General features: G+C 40.9%; 1 protein-coding gene across 1 annotated transcript in view; it reads right to left on the minus strand.

Moving 5' to 3' along the window:
• Positions 1-457: 457 nt before the first annotated feature.
• Positions 458-23,158, minus strand: part of Not1 (CCR4-NOT transcription complex subunit 1) — a 126,867-nt gene continuing 104,166 nt past the window's right edge. The window contains 6 exon segments of the mRNA XM_069305801.1: positions 458-2,557; positions 7,454-7,721; positions 8,292-8,475; positions 8,695-9,021; positions 9,215-9,451; positions 22,101-22,247. Coding sequence (XP_069161902.1) covers positions 2,488-2,557; positions 7,454-7,721; positions 8,292-8,475; positions 8,695-9,021; positions 9,215-9,451; positions 22,101-22,247 — 1,233 coding nt within the window. The 3' untranslated portion in view covers positions 458-2,487.

Raw genomic sequence — 23,158 nt, forward strand, 5'->3', positions numbered from 1 at the left:
TGCATCTTTCCCTTATTACTTAATGGTAGTGGTTTGAAAATTTTATTTCATGCAGGTCATTTCTGGGTGGTCCCCCAATAAGCATTGCCCACACTGAAAACAGATGACCCATTTAAATGTCATTAGAATGCCAATGTGATAAAAAATGATTAAATATAGTTAAAATTAGGAGTATTATTTTTAACTGACAGATGTATAGTTAATGGAAACACATGAAGTCTGTCAATGGGGTAACCCACTTTTTCAGGAGTAAAGTTCAATACATCAGTAACAATATCAACTTATTAATGTCTAAGTAATGGGAAGATGGAGAGCAGTCATTTGCTTATACCATCAGTAAATTCATAGATCAATTTGAAAAATCATAGTTAACTATGTACATGACTAGGCTAATAATTGATAAAGGTTTGTTATGAAATAAAAACAAGGAATTATTTATCAATAAAAGATATTTTGCTTTGCTACAAGAGACCTTTATTCACATCCTTAACTTACAGTGGACTAAAGAATATGACACAAACTGTTAAACTGCATATCTTTAGAGAAAGTCCTCACCAAAAATAAACTTGAACTGTACAGCCACAACGTAGTACTCACATTATGGGTCAATTTTTAGGTTTCCTTCTTCAAACCTTCAACAACTCTATTATTATTATTATACAATTAATACAAAATAATAATTGATTTAACGATATTGTAAATTTTTTATTCCTTAAGCCATAAGAGAGCTGTGACGTTCTTTGAAGCGAGGTAACAGAGAAAGTGTTAATTCCCAGGTTCTATGTTTACGTAACATTTCCAGGGGTTTAAGGCATAAACATGAATACAGTACTTCCCAGGCATGAGTATTAAATAGTCCCTGGCAAAATGGTAACAAAAGAAATGCAATTTTTTAAAGCTAAAGGCTAACTAAAGGCCTGGGGGTTGAAGCACCTAGACTACAACTTATATTTGTGCTTTAACACTACACCTTTAGGATGTACCTGGGAATGGTTAAGTAATTAAATAAAACTTGGTGCAACAGAACACGAGACAATGGGCAAAGTTGACTGTACGCCTCGGATCTGTTTTGGTTAAGTGGCTATTGTAAACCTTGTGTAATTAAATTTTACAGCAGGATAGAAAGCCTCAGGACATCAGGGCATCTTAATTACACTTCTTACAATACCTACAAAGTTATTTCTTAAAGGTGAAGTTTACGAAACTATCAAGGAGGGTGGGATTTTGTACATGCTTTGCGTCAATGGTCATCTCTGCAAAATATGAAGTGTTATTACTCAAGTCAAATTCTGCCATGCTTCCGAGAATCCTCCAAACTGAAGAATTCCTCAACTCCGGCATAAATACTAGCTAATAGTTCAAGTGTTCATCATATAATTGCACTCAACTATTATATTATGAGCCACTTTTTTAGACCTAAAGGTAACTCTTCATAATGAACTCTGTTGATGCCCAATACTTTGATTCTCACTTTCCTACTGCAGAAGCGGCTTGGCAAAGGCCATGTCATAGAAATCTACATCACATATTATCTAAACATCTTAGGTATAGCTCATCACATGGTTCCCTGGAAGTTAAGATCACAAAATATAGGTACATATCACTCACTGGAATTCATTTCTTTATTTTATGTACTTTGACACACTGTGTATGGCTGCTTTGTCTCACATGTGTCTTAATTCATACAGAAATTTAATCTGTAAATACACAACCCATTATAGGATGCACTTTTACTTCACTCTGAAGGTCCTTAATAAAGTAGATTGTACAGTTCTTGGTCTTTCAAGTTTGCATAATTTACCAGTCACCAGGAAAACAAACTATTAAATATCTGTAAATAAGTGACTTAAGATAATCACATACCTTGACAGCAAACCTTGCTGCTTGTGGTTCAGCAAGTAAAACATTCAATATATTATAGTCAAGGAAGAATCCCTTAGGAAATGACTCGAAGCTGCATAATAATCATTAGGCATTCTATAAAGGATATTTGTCTTTTAACCCTCTACTTTATAAATCACGTGGGTTAAAATGGGAACAGATTTTATCTGTATTTTACAGATACCTAGTTTGTCTCTTTAGGCACCAGAATATAACATATAATGCTTCTATTTAAAACAAATATAAAACACCACTGACATATTTGTCACAACACAGCAATAGCTCTCGCTTTTCACTTGGCACCTCCATCTAAAGCAGTACGATTTACGGCTTCCTTGGAGGACAGTCTGAGAAGTCATTATGTTTAACATTTCCATTCAATACATTAATTAGCTTTTAGCTAAGCACCTCACATATTTGGACAGTCTTAGCTGCCTGAGATCTCTATTATGAAAATTAGAGCACCAACAGTCAGCAGTAACACAATCCTGTGCCATATGTTCTTATATCTTGTAATTTGAAGTACAGTGCTTGGATTGCTGCCTCAGTTGGAGATGTGTGTAGTCAGGTATCTTGTGGGGCACAATATGTCTGAAGCATTTGTGGTCAGGCTTCTCCCTCCCGAGAGGTTGATACCTTCTGCACCATACACGAGCGCGCAACCGATTCAAACAACCTGTAAGTAATTCAGAAGGATAAAGAAACATTTACATTTTAAAATAACTTTTAAAAAAGGTATTTCAAATTCTATTTCTGTTTTCACACTTGAAGGTACCTGAAATGTGAGTAGTATTCAGATTTAGGCTAATTCCTCCAACTCAATTCAATCAAGTTCTCAGGTGGTATAAGCTGTCGCATATATACAAAGATCTCAATTATCTAACCCTCGTTACCCAAATTTTTGGATAAACTGACCAGCTTCCTGGTCAGATAAGATTTCTCAGTTATTCGACCATTGGGGAGGTAATCTAGAGACAGATTGGATAAACTCTGGATTATGTCACTAGTCCACATCAATTACTTTGTGCCCAGTGACACCTAAAATGTGCATCATATCGCTCTGGAATTGTGAATAAATAACCTGGATTGCCCATTTGTTTAACTTATTGCAAATGACAGAATACATCTTTGCTGATATTGAAAAAACAAATATATATAATGATTTGTTTGCTTATAATAATAATAATAAAGGATAATGTATTCCTTACCTTAACCCTTTGACTGCAACACCATTTTTTTGGGCCCTATCCCTACCGAGGGTCGAAATGCAGCCAAAAATCTAAATTTTGCAATTTGCGTTTCTTATTACATATCTAGTAAGAAAAAAAGAATTTAGTTTATTTTCTAATAAATATAAAATCGTCTAAGTAACCCAAAACCAAGGTATACTTACTTGTTTAAGAATATAAAATACTACAAATAATCATTAGTAGTTTTTTTGGGGGGGTCTGGGGTATTCTTTATTTTCTCCATTTTTATTACATTGATAAGAACACGATGTGCTCTTATCATTTACACCACAAAGTCATTAACTCTTAGACAGCAGTTATTGTCATATGTTGCTTCGCGGGATAATGCAGTTATTGTCATGTAACAGTTTAAACAATTATTGTCTGGGTTTTACATGTATGATACAAATAAAGATATAATAGCTCTATGTGGATGTAATGGAGTTTATTACCTTGACCTATGGAAAAAATCCTGCTATTTTTATGGTATTACAGGGGTACCTCGGTTTAAGAGTTTAATCCATTCCCGGAAACAGCTCGTAACCCGAAAACTCGTAAACCGAAGCTAATTTCCCTAAAAGAAATAATGGGGATGAATTAATCCATTCCTGACTACCCAAAAACTCACATCAAACTAAAATTTATATCTAATTCATCAAACTCTACACTACAAAAGTATGTTCAAGTTATTACTTACCCTGGCTGATGACTGCTGTTGGTGTATGGAAGATGGTGAGGAGGAGGGAGGAGGAGAGGTGTTACTGTTTGGAAGGGGAGCCCCCTTCTATTATAACATCAGGCAGTGAGGCCCTCTCTGGGGTACACTCTCTGGCTTGTTTTGGCTGCATACCACTAGGTCCTGGTTGTGGCTCACTGCTCGATTTTCATACAACAAAGCGGTCCATTGAAGATTGTTTTTCCCTTCTTTGCAAGATTTCTCTGTAGTGAGGCATCACATTGTCATTGAAAAGATTTATGCAACGGCCTACTACAGCTTTCTCTAGGCGAGTTGTTTCAATAAAAGTTTGCATTTCTTCCCACATTTGACACCACTTCTTAATGGTTGTGGAAGGGACATTCTGTACTGCCTCATCCTCCTCTAATGGAGAAACATCCTCAGCTGTGTCTTCTTGCTGTTCCTTTTGAAGGGCTTGGAGTTCTTCGGTGGTCAGTTCTTCGTTGTGTTCTTCCACCAACACCTCCACATCAGCACCATCCAATTCCAAGCCCAGAGTAACAATTTCCTCAACAATAGGCACATCATTTACAGGCTCAAACCCCTCGGTCTAGTTCTGGCACACATTCAGGCCACAATTTTCTCCAGCCAGAGATCACGGTTCTTTGAGTCACTTCTTGCCAGGCTTTGTTAACAAGTTTTAAAGCACTACACATGTTAAAATGGCGTTTCCAGAACTCTTTGAGGGGTGAGGTTTGTAGCTTCAGTCACTTCAAAACATTTCTGGAAAAGTGCCCTCTCATAAAGTTTCTTAAAATTCGCTATGATTTTCTGGTCCATAGGCTGAATTAGAGGAATGGTGTTAAAAGGAAGGAACTTTATTGTGAGAAAATTACTATATCTGTGCAACAAATCATCTTCCAAGTCTGGAGGATAAGCAGGAGCATTGTCGAGGAGAAGCAGGGCCTTGAGTGGCAAATGTTTCTCCTGCAGTTATAATTCTATGGCAGGGCACACCACTTCATTCACCCACTCAAAAAAAAAAAAAAAAAAAAAAATCCTAGTCACCCATGCCGTATTATTGGCCGTCCACATCACACACATTTGGATTTTCTGCACTTTATACTGTTTGAAAACCCTTGGATTTTCAGAATGATACACACGCAAGGGTTTAATTTTCAAATCACCACTCGCATTTGAATACAGCACAAACATAAACCTATCTTTCATAGGCTTGTGTCCAAGCAATGATTTTTCCTCCTTGGTAATGTATGTCCTCTTATGCAATCTTTACCAGAACAGTCCTGTCTTATCACAATTAAACACCTGTTGCAGAAGGTATCCCTCAGTCTCTGCAAACTCTCTAACAAGGTCTTCATGCAATACCCTGGTTTTCTCACAAATGATGGCCTCTGAAACACTATCACCCGCTAACTCCTTGTCGTGTATCCAAATTAATAACTTTTCCACTTCAAGTATTTGTGGTCTTTGTTTCGTGATTGTTCTTACGCCTTTTGCCACTTTAACACTCATAATGTCCTTTTTCTTGCTAAGCATAGTGTATATTGTTGGCGTGGCTTTGTTGTTCTGCCTACAAAGTTCAACAACACGTGTACCATTTTCATGCTTATAAATGATCTCTTGTTTTTCCTCTATTGTCATCCTCACATGCGCTTTCTTGCCTTGATCCTTACCATTGGCTTTCTTGGGACCCATGGTGAGATATATAATAACTTTTATGGTCAAATGGCCAAAAATCCAACAAAACACTGAAAATCCTGGTGAAGAATTCAGGTGGGATAGTCACTGGGCGCGAGACACTGATAAACTGAGGGGTGATTGCCTTGCCACCAAGCGCTAGGTCAGCCTGTGCACGTATCAACACCCTCGCCTTCCGAGGCAAATTTTCCGAGCAAATCCTGCTCGTATTCCGAAAAACTCGTATACAGGGACACTCGTATTTCGAGGTACCACTGTACTCCCGCGGCTCAACCGCCTACCCCTCCAGTTCTCGTCTGATGTACGTGCGATCGAAAGTCACCTCGGGCCTCACTTTCCTGTCTGGATTTTGCCCTGTGTGGGGTGTAGTGGCCAGGTGTTCTTTGTACTTGGAGATGCATGTGCCCTGGGTACCTTTACCCAGGGTGTTCCCTAATTACTAACCTTGAAGGTCAGGGTTGCTACCCTGGGTGTTCGGGACTCGCTCCCCGTATGAGGGCTGCATTGCTTGACATAGTTTTCGCCCTTGGGGTATGTCGGGGAGTCTTGGGCTTTCAGTCTTGCCCTGGATAAGGAAGTGTTATTGGGTGTGGGGGCGCACTGTGGCTTGTGCAGTCTCCCGATACCTATGTGACGTCCGACCTTTCTCTCCGACTGCCAGTTTGTTTAGGGGGCTTCTCTCTTTTTTTCCTTTTGGGTGTTTGCCCTGTTTTGATGGAGGTGGTCAGTTTAGCAGCTTATTAGGCTAGTCAAGGTTGTGTTGGCTCTCCTCCTTCACTGTCCCCGAAGTTTCACCACGGCTACTGGTAGTCGGTTTACCTGCTTTCAAGCAGGGGGTCTACTGGCTCAGCAGGCCCCAGTGCCTGGGCTTTCCATAGGGCTAACATACTTTGCAGGCCCTGGTAAACCCTGGTACATTAAAATAAAATATATATACCCCTACTACATGTAAATCTGATCCTGGTGCAGCTCAAAGGATTTCGTTTTGCAATCCATCCCTTTGCTGCTATTTTGTCTGGTAATATCATGCAGAAATTGTGATTTAATAACTGCAGGCCACTACCTACCTACCTTGAGGCTACCTTGAGGTGCTTCCGGGGCTTAGTGTCCCCGCGGCCCGGTCGTTGACCAGGCCTCCTGGTTGCTGGACTGATCAACCAGGCTGTTAGACGCGGCTGCTCGCAGCCTGACGTATGAGTTATCACGCTATATCACACTAGTATACATTAACCTCACACTGTATAAAAAAAGTAATTACCTAAAGATATAATTTCTTCATGTATCTAGGGTAAGTCAATTACATCCACAGTATACAGATGCATTTATATAAAAACAAGGTGATAAGTAAAATTGGTATATGACAATAACTACATTGGCTATGGAATTAACATATGACATTTATGATTAAAAGTTTAAAGAATAGCATAAATATGAAAATGAATGTAATCTGTTGAAAACTATTTTCCAGGACAATCTGAATGTCACTGTAAACAATAGAAAAACTGGAGTTATATTCAAAGTATTTTTGGCAAGAACAAATCCACAAGGTCCGTGATGAGGGTTCGAACCTATGCATGGAATGTTCCCAGCCGCACCTTAGTCAACTGAGCCAATACATGGTGGCATGTCGTGGCACAGTTGACTAAGGTGCAGCTGGGGAACATCCCGTGCATAGATTCGAACCCTCATCACGGCCCTTTTGGATTTGTTCATTTGATATATCACGCTATTGTGATCTGTGTGTATTTTTGGAGTGATCTGGTAAACTCAGGCTTGTTATTTATTTGTGTTCGTTATATAGGAAGTCCAAATTTTGGAGGTTCCAGTGAACAGTACTGCATAGAATATGTAGAAATCTTATAACCTATTATTTTCACCAATATGTATACTAATGTTGAAGAATTAGTACATTATTAGTTTCATTGTTAAACATAATCAAAACACTCACTTCTCAATTTCTGGAGCACACTTTACAAACTCGTGACTCCAAAATTTGAATGATGGATTCTTGATGAGCTCGATGAATGTTATGAGTAGCCCCCATGGATGAGGACGATTAACAATAAGCCGCTCCAGAAGTACACGGGTAATTTGTTCTTGAATGGCTTCTGTATTAGCCTCGGCAAAGAGATGCAGTAGAGTACAGCTGAAGTAATGAGTGTGGCTATTTGGGTACCGCAACTGGTTGGCAATAGCATTCAAAAACAGATATCGGCCTGAAAAAACAGCAGTATGGGTATTTTCATCAGAGTTGTAAAATATAATTATTTTTGCCTGTAATTTTGTTTAGATTAGTAATCTAAACAAAAATCCAGACTTTCAAACTTAACAATACATACAGTTAATACATTTGCTACTTAAGCGAGACATTTATGATTCTTACTACTCGTTGTCTTCATTCCATTTCCTTCATTGATCTATAAGTAACTACTTTAAATACACTATTTCAAACACATGACAGCGATCAAGATATCCTCAGGCAAGTTTATCTCATATGAACAGTTGTGGTTACAGGGTGGTGTAACTATTCTGAATTTCCTACCATATCTTTCACCCCATGGCAAAATAATAATAGGAACTTTCCTAACACAACAAAACTTATAAGTGTTCATTATTTTAAGATGATATGATGAGGTATTCTCCAAATGTCACATGGGCAGGGCAAAAAACCATTAAAATCACAAGAAACCAACAATGTATGCTTACTGGGAATACCTAATTCACTTTTCATAAAGTTGCATACATCATTGTATACATCAACATCATAATATTTTAGATTTGCTTACCTTCTGTGTCCAAATCAACACCAAGATTCTGGAATATGTCCATGTGGGCGGAATGAGCAATTGTGGACATGGAGGGAGTGAGACCCTTGCTATTAATCTGTGCAATGGCCTGCATGCCTACATATAGCACCAGGGAGTTCATCACAGACATGTTATAATGCATCCCAGGTTCATTGGAAACCTGCTATGGAGAAAACAAAAATCATTTAGCACATGAGCTTATCTATATTGTGATAGCTTTGAAGAAAACTATATTATATTATATATATATATATTTATTTATTTAATTTTTACGCTCTAAAGTTTTTAAAATTATCATTCTCCTCTATAATATTTATTTCCCAAATTACAGTTTTCTCATTATATTTCCTGCCTATTAAAGAAATCTAAACAACCCACGTACCTGTAAGTAAGTTCTCATGTCTGAGAGAAAAGTTACAGGTGTTCTGTTTTTTAGATAGGAATCTAAATTTTTCTTGAATTCTGGAGGTTGAATGAGGTTGGCAACACTTGTGTGAATCTTAGGCGATACAGTAATTTCAGGCAACATATCAACTTTGAGATTAGGTGTAAAAGGATCTGGAAGGCGCATATTTCTAGGGAAAGCCGACAGAATAAGATTACGCATCTGAATGCAATTTGGAGGGATGACATCGCAGAATCCATAGTGATACTCGCATAAGAATTCTGGGAAGTCATGAAGAAGGACCAACAGCACACGTAAGGTACCCTGTAAAGTTGAGCATAAGCAGTAAATTCAGTAAAAATAGATAATGATGATGATGATGATGATGATGATGATAATAATAATAATAATAATAATAATAATAATAATAATAATAGCATTTATAAGGACAAGTGTGTAAATGTACTAAGACTTTTTATTGTATCTTTCAAAACGATCATTTTGAAGATATCTTTACCTTATAAAGCATTGTTAGTGGCTTTGCTAGTTCAGCATTCCTTAAGAAGGGTGCTAAAAACTTAAAGAGATCAGCTAACAACATGGAGTACATGGACCATCCTTTTTGTTGTGGTGTAATAGCCAACATACGCCCAATGAACACCCGATGGCTCACAATTTCCAGCCAGGCATAGGCAAACCCAGGACACTTACTGGGTCGCAACAGATGTAATGTTTGCGTGAAGGCCATCAATACCTGAAAAATATTTATAATACAGTACAGACAATGCAGATTGTAGAAATGTACAGAAGAATTGAGAATTTTCAATTGATCTTCAAGCTACTGTACTTTTGCAACTATTTGGGCCTTGTTAAGTTTAACAGGAAATTTTATTTCAATAAATATTAAGAACCCAACTTTCTTTGTGATGACTTTTATATAAATTAGACTGAATTAAAAAAATGCTTGTCTAATAAAGTTTCAGATCAAATACAAAATAACAAGGGATAATAATGAAAGACAATATACAAGTGAATATGAGAGCCTCACAATGCTTCCCCAAATATGGTACATCATCTTTTACAAGTTCCCATGAACCTGCAATGGGCTCTGGGAATAATTCTTCAAAACAAATGGTCCCAGCTAATGTAACCCCACAATTCACTTGTATACACACATTCTCTCCTACTTACTCTCACTCACTGTGTGTGCATGTGTGCACATGCAGGTTGATCTTGGATCAATTATTACGAGAATATCACTCGCCAGATGTGCTTATTGGTTCATAACACTGAATAAACATGTAGTTAAACATAACTTATGGATAAGTTATATATAAGTATCTGCATGTTTTGTTTACCATAGCAAACAACTAAGCTGGTAGAGCGAGTCCAGACCGTAAAAGGTGGTCACACAGAGTCGGCAGACAACACTATCTCCCTCCCCACCAAGATTACTCCTCCCACTACAGCGCTAATTATCACAACAATCCTACTATTATCAGAATCCTGGTCATTTTTATCACTCAGGGGTCTTCTGTAATAATATCATAATAGCATGAACATGTATATTATGGCATTTTTAGGCGATGCTGTGGTCACAAGCTGAACAGCAGTGCTGTGAGCTCATGCTGCGTGTATCAGGCTTGGTAGCTCATTCAATACCGAGGCCCCACGCACCCGGGAATTTGACCCACAATTTAAAAAAAAAAATGGCGTTTGTTTAAAAGAGCCCTGATGAAGGTGTGGTGAACCCCGTGTATCCGCAGGCCGTTTAAATCTTGCGTAGTACTCCAATACATCATATGATGTGGAGCGCAAGTTACTGCAAGTCATTGAACACATCATATGATGTGTTGCGCAGTTAAAGGGTTAAGCAACCCCAATAAGAAGCGCTTAGGGGGTTATCTTGATATGATTTCGGGGCTTAGCATTCCTGCGGCCCAGTCTCAACCGGGCCTCCTTTTTGTTACACCCCCCTCCAGGAAGCAGCCCATAGCAGCTGTCTAACTCCCAGGTACCTATTTTACTGCTGGGGTGAACAGAGGGTGAAAGAAACTGCCCATTTGTTTCTGTCCTCCACCGGGAATCGAACCCGGAACCTCAGGACTACGAATCCTGAGCGCTGTCTACGCTGTCCGCAGGGATTTGAGGGTCGCACAGGTTCTCGGCCCCCCATTCTTTATGCGCGTCTGCTCCTGTGCTTTCTTGTTGCCTTAGGTCGCAGGTTGCAGCCTGTTGTCTCGGCTTTGCGTTGCGGAGTTTGTGGCGGCCGCCTCCTGGGTCAGCCCTGTCTTTTCCTTCTCTTTGGGTATGAGGCTCCAGGGAGCCGTAGGGGCTCCCCACAAAAAAACCAGCGTTGAATGTAATGAAACACCATTTTCTGGGCGAGCCCCAGAGGCTCCCTGGTAACCCTCCCTCCCACCGGTCGGCGTTTTTTTCACGTTGGTTGAAGCTTAGCTTCCGAACTTATGCTAGGCAGCCGGCGCGGTAGGTCCGGGGCTCCCCCCTCCCCCTCTCGGGGCGGTGAGGGCTGCGCGGACGATCGGCGCGGCAGTAAAGTGTGATGTTTGCTTGTTTGCTCGTTTCCTTGGGATTGTAGAGTGTTTCTACCTCTGTTCGTTTTTTTGTTTTAGTTTTTTACCATGTGGGGTTTGTTTTGTTATGCCTACCTTTCTGGGTGCCTAAACCCGGTCGATGACAGATAAGGAAAACCCAAACCACAAGGGGGTTTTCCAGGGCCATTGCTCCCTGAAACCTCTCTGAAGGGGCCAGGTTCTGGTGTTGATCCCTGGTAGGTCTGAACTCCTTAGCTAATGTCCCGGTCTAATATAACATACATTAGCCCGATAAGCTCCAGGGAGCCTCCGGGGCTCACCCAGAAAATGGTGTTTCATTACATTCTACGCTGTTTTTTTGCCAGACTTCCCTACCCTATTGCAGCTAAATTATGCCACCTACGATTTTTTTGTTATTTTTTCCGTGATCAGGAAACAAAAGTGAACACTTTTCTAAGACGAAAGAATTTTTGGGATTTTTTTTTATTGCGCCTGTGGGTGTTATAGGCATTTGGACCCCTAGCAGATTGAGGGTTAATGAGTCAGAAATAAAGGAAGTCAAATCTGAAGCCCCATGGGAATAAGTGACCACCGCATATTGACATTTGAGTATCTGGTGGATGTATGGATAACATATCCAAGGAAGGGATCAGGAAGGAAAAGGCTGGCTTACTGAAGAGGAAACTATGATGAGATGAACTTCCAAATGGGAATACCATGGGAAACAGAATTCAAGAGAACAGACTGTATATGATACGATGGACTACGTCACCCAGAAGTACCAGGAAGCTGCAGACAGGTTTATCCCGGCCCAAAAGGAGAACAAAAGAAAAGCAGCAAAATGCTCCATGGTTCAATCAGGAATGAAACAAAGCAAAGCAATTAAGTACAAGAACACTGAGAAACTACAGAAATAACAGAACACCCGAGGGCCAGGAATGAGCATCCCAGAATGAAGACAGCAGCACACACACAGTATGAAAATGACATCGAAAGTAAAGCCTTGACCTAACCAAAGTCGTTAGTCCACAAAACTGCTCCACAGCCACATCAGGCAGAATACAGGACTGAAGGAACAAGTGATGAAACTGGAGAAAATGGAAGAACAGATACACAGACTGACAAGGAGGTGTGTTAAGAATTCAACAAGACATTCTAGGAGGTCCTCACAATAGAGCAAGGAGAAATCACTGTATCAAAAAAAAAAAAAAAAAAAAAAAAAAAAAAAATAAGTGTAACTTATTTTTTTTTTTTTTTTTTTGTGTGGGGAGGGGGTAAACCAAGCAATTTTAGAGGAATATGAGTTTACCAGTGATTAACACTTTAGTCCGGGCATGACGCAGCATTGCGTCATCGGTTTACTGTCAGTAATCTCGGGGATGACGCAGCATTGCGTCATCCACTAAAATAATTGCCAAAAATCAGGTTTTTATCCAATTTTTGGGGGACTGTTTGGTAACTGTCAACAAGCCGAATGCAATCTGTGACTACAATACAAACATGAAAGGTGTTGATCACTTTGACCAAATGATCAAATATTATCACTTCATAAGGAAAACTCACAAATGGATACCTTGAGGTTACCTTGAGGTGCTTCCGGGGCTTAGCGTCCCCGCGGCCCGGTCGTCAACCAGGCCTCCTGGTTGCCGGATGAAGAAAATGACCATCTATTTTGTGCAAATGGGTATCTACAATGCTTATGTGATGTACAACTACTACACAAAAAATACTAAACTATAATACAGTGGTACCTCGGAATGCGAGTGTCCCTGTATGCGAGTTTTTCGGAATATGAGCAGGATTTCCTCGGAAAATATGTCTCGGAACGCGAGTTTGTTGATACACGTACAGGCCGACCCAGCACGTGGGGGTTCGGCTATCGTCACCCCTCTGTTTACCATTGTCTTGCGCCCAGTGACTACCCCACAATCAATTCTTCTCGCGGATTTTCAGTGTTTTGTTGGATTTTTTGTGATTTGACTATACAATTTGTTATTATATATCTCACCATGGGTCCCAAGAAAGCCAGTGGTAAGGATAAAGGCCAGAAAGCCCATGTGAGGATGACAATAGAGGAGAAACAAGAGATCATTCGGAAGCATGAGAACGGTACACGTGTTGTTGAACTTTGTAGGCAGTACAACAAAGCCACATCAACAATATGCACTATACTTAAGAAGAAAAATGAGATTATGAGTGCTAAAGTGGCAAAAGGAGTCAGAACAATAACGAAACAAAGACCACAAATACTTGAAGAAGTGGAAAAGTTGTTATTAATTTGGATACACGACAAGGAGTTAAGGGGTGATAGTGTTTCGGAGGCCATTATTTGTGAGAAAGCCAGGGTTTGGACAGATTTGTGGTGAGGAAATCGAGCAGTGAGCCTCAACCAGAACCTAGTGGCACCCAGATAAAAACGTCCCAGGAAGAGCACACCAGAAAGGTCCTCACTGCCTGATGTGATAATGGATGGGGACTCCCCTTCCAAACAGTAACTCCTCCTCTCCTCCCCCCTCCTCACCATCTTCCATACGCCTACAGCATTCAACAGCAAGGTAAGTAATAACTTGAACATAGTTTTGTAGGTTTATTTAGATGAATTAGGTATAAAAATTTAGTTTGATGTGGGGTTTTCGGGTAGTCAGGAACGGATTAATTCATTTCCCTTTATTTCTTATAGGGAAATTAGCTTCGGAATAAGAGGCGTCTCCAGGAACCAATTAAACTCTTAAACTGAGGTATGCTTGTACTACATATACTAAAATACTAAATACTAAACATTTGTGGGCAGGAATTGGGAGTGTAGCTGGAAGGCGTCTGGGCGCTCACTTGCGGTTAACGCGTGGCCCGTCTTCAACTCGTCAGCGGGTGGAGCGTGACCAGGTTTTTTATTTTATATGCTAATGTTCCTCTAGAGAATTCTATTGCGAACCCATTGATACCAAAATGAAAGACCTAGGATGAAAATTGAGGTGACCAGAGTGAAAAGAGTGAACACATTTTATGGCTTTTGCTCGCTCCTTGGTAACTCGTTCGCACTTTCTCTGTTTGCTGCGGGTAATTAGCCGGGCTTTTGGAGTTTATATGCATTTAGTGCTGTAGAGAATTCTATTGCGAACACAATGATACCAAATTTAATCTCGTAGGACAAGAATTAAGGTGACAAAGTTGAAGAGAGTATACACTTTTCAGAATTAACTCTGGTTAAACTTTAAGTAATGAAATTAATGTAATGAAATTAGGTGAAGGGAGCAGGAGGCCAAACAGAAGGAAACATCCGAGAGGTGAAATCCTGCATGAGTCCAATAGAGAAAGATCTGGGGGTTGATATCACACTGAACCTGTCCCCAGACTCCCACATCAAAAGGATATCATCAATGGCATACGCTAGACTGGCTAACATAAGAACTGCCTTTAGAAACTTGCATTTCTATAGCCAGTTCAGTTTCTAAAAGTTCAGTTCAGAAAATAAAGCAGAACCTTGTATACAACTTATGTCAGACCAATTCTGGAGTATGCAGCTCCAGCCTGGAGTTCATACCTTGCTAAACACAAGACAAAGAGAAAATTCAGAGATGATCTCCATCTACAAAATTCTCAGAGGAATTGACAGGGTGGGCAAAGACAAACTATTTTGCATGCGTAGAACAAGATTAAGGGGACACAGTTGGAAACCGAATACTCAAATACGCCACAGAGACATTAGATATAATTTTTTCAGTGTCAGGATAGTTAACAAATGGAATGCATTAGGCAGTGATGTGGAGGAGGCAGACTTCATACACATTTTCAAATGTAGATATGATAAAAAGAGTCCAATAGGATCAGGAATCTGTACACCAGTTGAGTGACAGTTGAGAGGCAGGACCAAAGAGTCAAAGCTCAACATTGCAAGCACAACTAGGTGAGTACATAGTAGAGTACTCATTATGAGTACTCTAACTTCACTCATGGCTACCTACGTTCACTTGATTTATTTTACACTTCATATCACACAGAATGTTGTAATTTTACTGAGTCATGGGACCCAGGTATGGAGAGTAGAACAACTCCCAAAACCCCATCCAGCAGGTAACCAGCAGGTACCAGACTCTCAGGTATTTTTAAGATATATATTATGAGATCTGTCTGCTCTCCATACCTCTCAATACCGAACAGTACAATTTGAAAATTTGACTAAAAAATGTTCTCCCTTTCCACTACCCCAACTATGTTGCTAGACAGTTTGGAGTTGCTTGTCGTCATGTGACACAGGTCAACAAGAGCCTGGGTCATATTGTGTCCAGGGTGGACCCCTGGTTTGACAATTGACCTATCTTGAGGTTATCTTGAGATGATTTCGGGGCTTTTTTTTTTTAGTGTCCCCGCGGCTCGGTTCTCGACCAGGCCTCCACCCCCAGGAAGCAGCCCGTGACAGCTGACTAACACCCAGGTACCTATTTTACTGCTAGGTAACAGGGGCATAGGGTGAAAGAAACTCTGCCCAATGTTTCTCGCCGGCGCCTGGGATCGAACCCAGGACCACAGGATCACAAGTCCAGCATGCTGTCCGCTCGGCCGACCGGCTCCGTCTCACTGCTACCCTACCCTACCTCTCGTCTACCCTAGGTACTGCTGTACAGTACCTAGGGTACTGCACAGCATGTGGTGTAACATATTACTCAATACTAAATTTTTTAGAAGTCTAATTTATGGTCTGATACCTTATCACACCAATAAAAGATTTTATTTATCAACTTATAAAACTAATATTTTCCCAAATGCATATTTCTTCTAATAAAATATGCATTATTGTACATAATTTGATCCTATAATGTGCAAGAACTTATTCTGGAATAAAATTTAGATACTTTTGTATTAAATAAATGAATGGGGTTAAAATGTGTGATGGTTATAAACCCATGAAATAGGAAAATATGAGGGATTTTGGATGGCAGAGGATGCCACCATCTGAAAGCACCTTTCAGATGGTGGCATCCTTATCAACACCATCCATGATGGTGTTAAGGCAATATAACAAGCTATGGTATTACAGTACACTGAAATAAGACTACCAAGAGGCATTTGTCATGGCTACCTCCTCAAGGTGAAAGTCCAACAAAACAAGGCATTTAAAAAGATATGCTACATAAGCCTAATAAAAACAAATGTATTTAAAATTTAAAGTAATTTAAAGTCAGATCGTACTGCAACTGTACTCCCTTACTGTGCATGCAAGCATGCATTGTGTCTGTATGCTTTAACAAGGGACACTAATCAATAGAGCACATGCTTCCATATATACACCTCTATAAACACAAGGAAAACAAGCTTTGATCTAATTATATGTATCTTGGAAGTATTGAATAAACCCGCTAATCCGGACTATACGGAAAGGACCCCCAGCCGAATTAGCACGTTTTCCGGATTAACGTACTTTTTCACCACGGAAATCCGAAAGTGACCATTTCCAACAATTTTTATACCACAAACATAATTTGAATTGCCTCATAACTATAAAATATTCAACTAGAAACCTCAACCTACTTGGCTGTAGTTTGTCTTCTTGATTGATGCTACACATCTTTAAGTTAAGAATTCTTGACAATTTACGTAACCTATTCTAACACAACACTAAAATTAACACTTAAAATTTTGGTACAGTTCATGAGGCAAGGTCAGTTTTGGCTGCCAGCTGCTGAAGCCACTCTGGTTGAAGGCACTTGGCTTGCCTGTGAGGCCTCACTGGTTGACGGGCCTTTGGTTGCTTTTCTTACAAAATAAGAATCAAGTTTAGCTCGCCTTCTGTGTTCCATGGCCTCTTTTATGAGGCCACAGAATTTGGTTTGGTTTTATTTGGTTCGCCTCAGGTACTGATACATGTTTCCAACTTCTGGATTAGCACAGTTGGATGAAAAATTAATTAATCTGTCAACCTAGGACATGAGTACACTGCATTTCACGGTCTGTGGTGTTGGTTCCTCACTACCTTCTTCATCCTATGTCTCTTCGTTGACCTCACCAGTAACAGACTTGAGAATTTCTTCTTCACTTATCACACCATATCCTGGGTTCATTAGCATCTCTTTCAAGCCAATCAACCATATCCTGCCTTTCTAAATTTTTGCTAGCATTTCATCTGTAAATCCTTCAAAATGCATTTCTTCATCCTCCTCGTTGTTGACCATACCTGTGAGGAGTTTTTTCCAGAAATTCTTTGAAGTCGATTCCTTTACTTCACCACACCTTGGCCAAGTTATAGATGGCTTCCTTGATGGAATAGTTCTTCAAATTCTTAAGGGCTCTTTTAGCCGTTATCCACGCCGAGTTCCACATCTACCCCAAGAGTCAAAACCACCAAAACTTCGTTGAGATTCGTTTTGGTGTCCAACACCTTCGTGGCACATAATTCCCTGATCCATAGGTTGGATGAGAGAGGTGGTATTAGAAGGAAGTGCCATACATGTTTTCTTGCCATCATGTGAGGCTAATGTGTCAATTCTGGGGTGGGCAGGTGCATTATCAAGCAACAGCAAAGCCCAAACTTCGCTTGGCCTCACTGAGTTTCTTAACTTGATCGTCAGGAACTTCCTTGCAGAACCCATTAAGGAGACAAGAAAGCAAGATCTCCTGTGTAAACCCATGCATTCTTTGAGTTATAATATTTCACAGGCAGTCTGTCCAAGCAATGTTGCATGGCTCTTGGTTTCTTAATTTACCAACAATTGCACACGTGATTCTGTCTGTGCCATCGGCATTGGCACACACCATGGCCGACAGCCTGCCCTTGTTAACCCTACGGGCCTGGTGTACAACCTTCACTCCCCGAGTGAGGTGCTCCTTGAGGTGTTCAGTGGCGCCCAGTGTTGGGGGGGAGCCAAGACCCGCAGGTCACTCTCGTCAATCCGCTCGGGGTGGATCACTCTCGGTCGAGTGAGCTGCTTGAAGAGTTTCCCCGAGTTGGTAAGGGAGGCCAGACCCCAGTCTGCGATGTGTTTCTATTTACACAAGGGAATGCTTATGAGGCATTGGAGACCAGACCGTATGGAGACAAATGATGAGTTACAAGTAAAGCACCAAGTGGTGATGCTGTCAGGTTGCAGAAGTGCAGTGCTCGAACTGGCACATTTGATGGACTCGGCGGGTCACCTGGAGGGAACCAAGACCCTATACCGGATAAAGGACCATTTCTATTGGCTGGGCATGGATGCAAATGTGAGGCACTACTGCAAGACATGTTTTCCTTGTCAGAGAGCAGAGAAAAACGCCATTCAAGATTGTCCGTCTGTAGATTTTCTTCAGTTTTGAATCGGATTGTCTTGCCCACCCTTTCTTGGTTGTTTCGGGATCGTCATTTTATGCCTGCATACTGACGCCTCATATCGTGCAACGTGCCTCATATCGTGCGGAGCGGCTTCAGCTTGCATTCTGGGTAAATATTACTCCTGCTTCGTTCCGCAAGCTGTCTTTAACCTCCTGCCTGCTCATGTGCCGCCTGAGCCACTGGACTCGACGTGTTCATGGACACATCGTCTCTTGGCTGAGGCTTTGTGACCAGTGCTCACCAGGCCAGCCAGGGGCGGTGTGTTCCATCCCTCCATCCGGCTCACAGCACAGTGCGGGAGTTAGTGGCTGTGTGGATGCCGCTCCAGAGGATTCGGGTCTCTTGCAGATCGACGGTCCGGCTCCATTGGATTGTTCCCCGGTGGTTCATTGCCTGAACCGGGGAGGGGGGGGGGGGGGGGATTTTTGATGCGGTCCTTGGAGTTTGGCTCTCCTGGCAGTTCACGTTTGACGGCCTGTCCCGGTTCATTCTCCTGTCCACGGAATGGACGATTGACGCCGACTCGTTGAGTTGGCTCTGCAGGACGTTCGGGACCTCTGGAAGTGGATCTCTTTGCATCGGCATGGTCAAGGCATCTCCTGGTATACGTGGTGCCGTTCCCACACAGCAAGGCCGTCGAGGTCAATGCCTTCAGGCAGGACTGGGCGAGGTGGGGTTACCTGTACCTCTTCCCTCCGGTTCAGCTGTTGCTCCAAGTCCTGGCTCACTTGGAGACTTACCAGGGAAGTGTAGTCCTCTTGGCCACTTGGTGGCCAGCCCAGCCTTGGTTTCAGGTGCTGGTTGCTCAGTGTTCGAACCCGAGGGTCTTCCTATGGCTCCGCTTCTTTCAGGAGATCGGTCTTGCCCGTTACGAGGCTGGTTCGCTCTTCTCCTTGAGTCTCCGCATCTGGTCTTTCTGACTCAAGTCTTATCACTACTTGCATGGGGCGCAGGTGGCTTCGTTATTGGTCTCCCATCTGCGTGCTTCATCTCAGCGGCAGTATGAGGTTTCCTGGCGGTCCCAATAGTTTTTCCTATCACTGCATAGGTGTACTTCAGTCTCTGATAAGGCTATTCAGTCCTTGCTGTCGTGGTTATTTCAGGACCTTCATCTTATGCCGAATACTGTCGCCGCCTATTGTGCGGCGCTGGCAGAGCCGCTCCAGCTTGTGTTCAGTATTGATGTTATGTCTGCTTTGTTTCACAAGTTGTCTCGTGCATTGTTTCACCTCCGGCCTGCTCATGCAATGCCTGAGCCCTCCTGGTCCTTGGACCGGATGCTCTCTTTCCTCTCTTCTCCTCGGTTTGTGGTCGCCCCTTCAGTTCAAGCTCAGGACCTTCAACCAGTGAGGCCTCACAAGCAAGCTATGGACCTTCAACCAGTGAGGCTTCAGCAGCTGGCAGTCAAAACTGACTTTGCCAAGCACATGTACTATACAGTAATGTTAATGTTAATTTTAGTGTTGTGTTAGATTAGTTTTGGTAAATTTTAAAGAATTCTTAACTTCAGATGTGTAGCATCAATCAAGAAGTCGAACAAGTTGAAGTTTCTGTTAAAATTAATAACAGTACTGTACAGTACAGTACTTTAAAATTTTATAATTAGTCTGAATGTGGCAATTCAAATTATGTTGATTGTGGGTACAAATTTTTTTTAATATATTCACTTTTAGACTTCTCCAGTAAAACGTCTTAATTCGGATGACCGGCCTATCTGGATGGGAGTCCTTCCCATATAGTCCGGATTAGCTCGCTAATCCGGACTATATGTATTATATAAAATATGGTGAAATACATATTTTGCTCTGTACATTCCCAAGCTTTGTTATAACATATTGCTGAGAATAAACCACTATAACATGGCTGAAAACCAATTATCCAACCTCCACATAAGAAATGAAATGAAAGTGACAACATTTGGGTCCGTTCTGGACCCTGACAATTTTGACTTAAGGGTTCAGGACAGATTGAAATATTGCCACTTCCCCTTAAATTTGTGTTGGGGTTGGGCTATTTGTTATTATTTCAATATTTGAACAATAGCTATTTGCTATTATTTCCCGAATTTTAATCAAGTACTTAACATCTGAAAATGTGTTAAAGTAAACTGTGTAAAGTTTTTTCATTAAATCATGCAATTAAAAAAAAAAAGTTGCATGTAATGAAATGCCATTTTCTGGGTGAGTTCCGGAGGCTGCCCGGAGCTATCCAGCTTGAATGGATATGTTTAACTTTCTGGCATCAGTCAATGTGCATAGAGTTCTTGCCTACCAGGGACCATGAGCCAGAACTTGGCCCCTTAAGAAAGGCACGAGGAGCAATGACCTATAGAAATCTGCGTGTGATTGGGAGCATCCTATGTCTGCCATCGACCGGATCTGGCACCCAGAAAGATGGGCCCCCCAAAACAAACCCCTATTCTGGTGAAACTATTGCTACCAAAAGCCGAACGAGTGAACAGAGCTCCCCAAACTAAAATTAGCAAATGAGCATGACGCCATCATGTCTCCGCATGGCAAGCCTGGAGTAATATTCTTCAGTACTTGGGCTGCATGCACATAGGGCAACCTTCCCTAGGTGCACTAAGTATTACCCTTGGGACTTGGGACCACCTTCCACAAGTCCCCTCGGGATCTACCTCCGCTGCGTCTTTTACTGCTCGGTACTTGGCACTCCTTGGAGTCAACTGGGGTCTTTGTTGCCCGTGTTTGCCTCTGGGTAGGGGGTAGTTTTCGTCACTGGTAGGGACGTGGGGTACTTCACCACGAGTTTTCCCTCTTACAGTGGCCGGCTCTGTTCCACCTGGGTTCTCCTCTTGCGGGGTTTGTATTGTTTTGCCTATCTTTCTAGGTGCCCTCCCTGGTCGATGGTAGAGACGACATACTCTAAATGTCGAGTGCTCATAATGGTCATTGCTCCTGGCACCTGAGTGGACCAGGTTCTGGCTCTGGTCTCTGGTAGACATACAGAACTGATTTGGTGACTGATGACACCAAAGTAATATGGCACATGTCAATTTGAATTAGCTTCAGGAAGCCAACGGGGCTCCCCACAGAAAAGAAACCAGAATTAATAATTTCCTATTATAATTACTCAGTCTTCAAGAATGAGAAGGAGCACCAATATATTAAGAGAAATAGCCTTAATTAATAGGGAATAGATTAGATGCAACACCATACTACATGAAGGCTAAGATGTTAAGACCAAGAACAACTGAAAATGCAACTGTTAAGAAGAAAAATGCAAAGTAATGAAGCAACATTACACAAAATCAGAAAACAAAATTAATTAAATGAAGTGAACAACGAGCATCACTAAGGACAATAAAGTCTGGGTGTTGTTCATAAACACAATACTTTATATCTTGTAAAAACAAGAAAAATAAAGAAAATGCATCACTTTACAGTGTCCATCACAGAATCTAGATGGAGAGATTAAGAATGCACTACAAACACTGAACACAAAAGATCCTAAGAAAATGCACATTAGTTTATGAACACCCTCCAAAGTGTTGCTCCACAATTAGGTTGGCTTACTTCACATACCGGAAGGTTGATTGATTCTAAGATAGCTTCGGGTGCATTGAGTTCCAAGAACAGCATAATAAGGATGCGATGATATGGCAGCTGTTGAAACTCTGTGCCATTAGACTCAATGTCATGAATCATTATGCCACACACTAATCCCAACACCTGGAAGTGAAAATAAAATGTAATTAATGCACTTTCATTCATCTTTGTAGTGATAATTGTGGTCCTATGTTACTGGAGATACCATTGTCAAAAATAGATGTTAATGTAATGTACAGCATATGGCTACTATGGTGTGTAATTACTTAAGTATAGTTGTTTAGTATAATAGGTAAACACTACCCATTTTGTATGTAGTGATCATATTGCCTCTTTTTCTTCTATCTTTTAGTTTTGCATATTTAATGCCTCTAACCTCTCCTTGTAGCTCTTGTCCTTCAGTTCTGGGAGCAACTTAGTAGCATGTCTTTGCACCTTTTCCAGTTTGTTGATGTGCTTCTTAAGATATGGGCACCATACAACTGCTGCATATTCCAGCTTTGGTCTAAGGGATGTAAGTGGTGTCCCAGCATGCATGAAGGTATAGGGAAGTTAAAAAATAACTTAGATACAAGAAATAAGTAAAAGTGAGTGAAAAATCTGTGTTGGAAAAGTTTATATTCCAGAACAAAATGTCAATAACAAACATGGCCGAAACCATGAGGAAGGTACACACACCAAAAGATGATGGTTTTAAAGGATTCTCACCTCAAGATATAATGAAAGATAGATTTCTTGGCAGATTAGAGATTATTAAGAACATGCTAAAGTAGTATGAAGAAAAAGTAATTGAATTAGAACAAGAAAATGTAGGTCTGAGGAATGAGTGTTGCAATTTAATAAGAAGTATTCTCCAGAAAGTTAAGAAAATTGCCAACTTAACCGATAAGGTAAAGAGAAAGGAGGAACAAATCAAGAACTAGTGAAAGAAAATGAGGTATGGAAAGTGAAGGGTGGTGAATTTTAAGAAATTAACTAGAAAATACACACATATGGTGAACAAATCAATGAGCCCTACAGGCTGACATGGAGTC

This window comes from Procambarus clarkii, chromosome 56 (assembly GCF_040958095.1).
Source record: "Procambarus clarkii isolate CNS0578487 chromosome 56, FALCON_Pclarkii_2.0, whole genome shotgun sequence".
Taxonomy (NCBI): domain Eukaryota; kingdom Metazoa; phylum Arthropoda; class Malacostraca; order Decapoda; family Cambaridae; genus Procambarus; species Procambarus clarkii.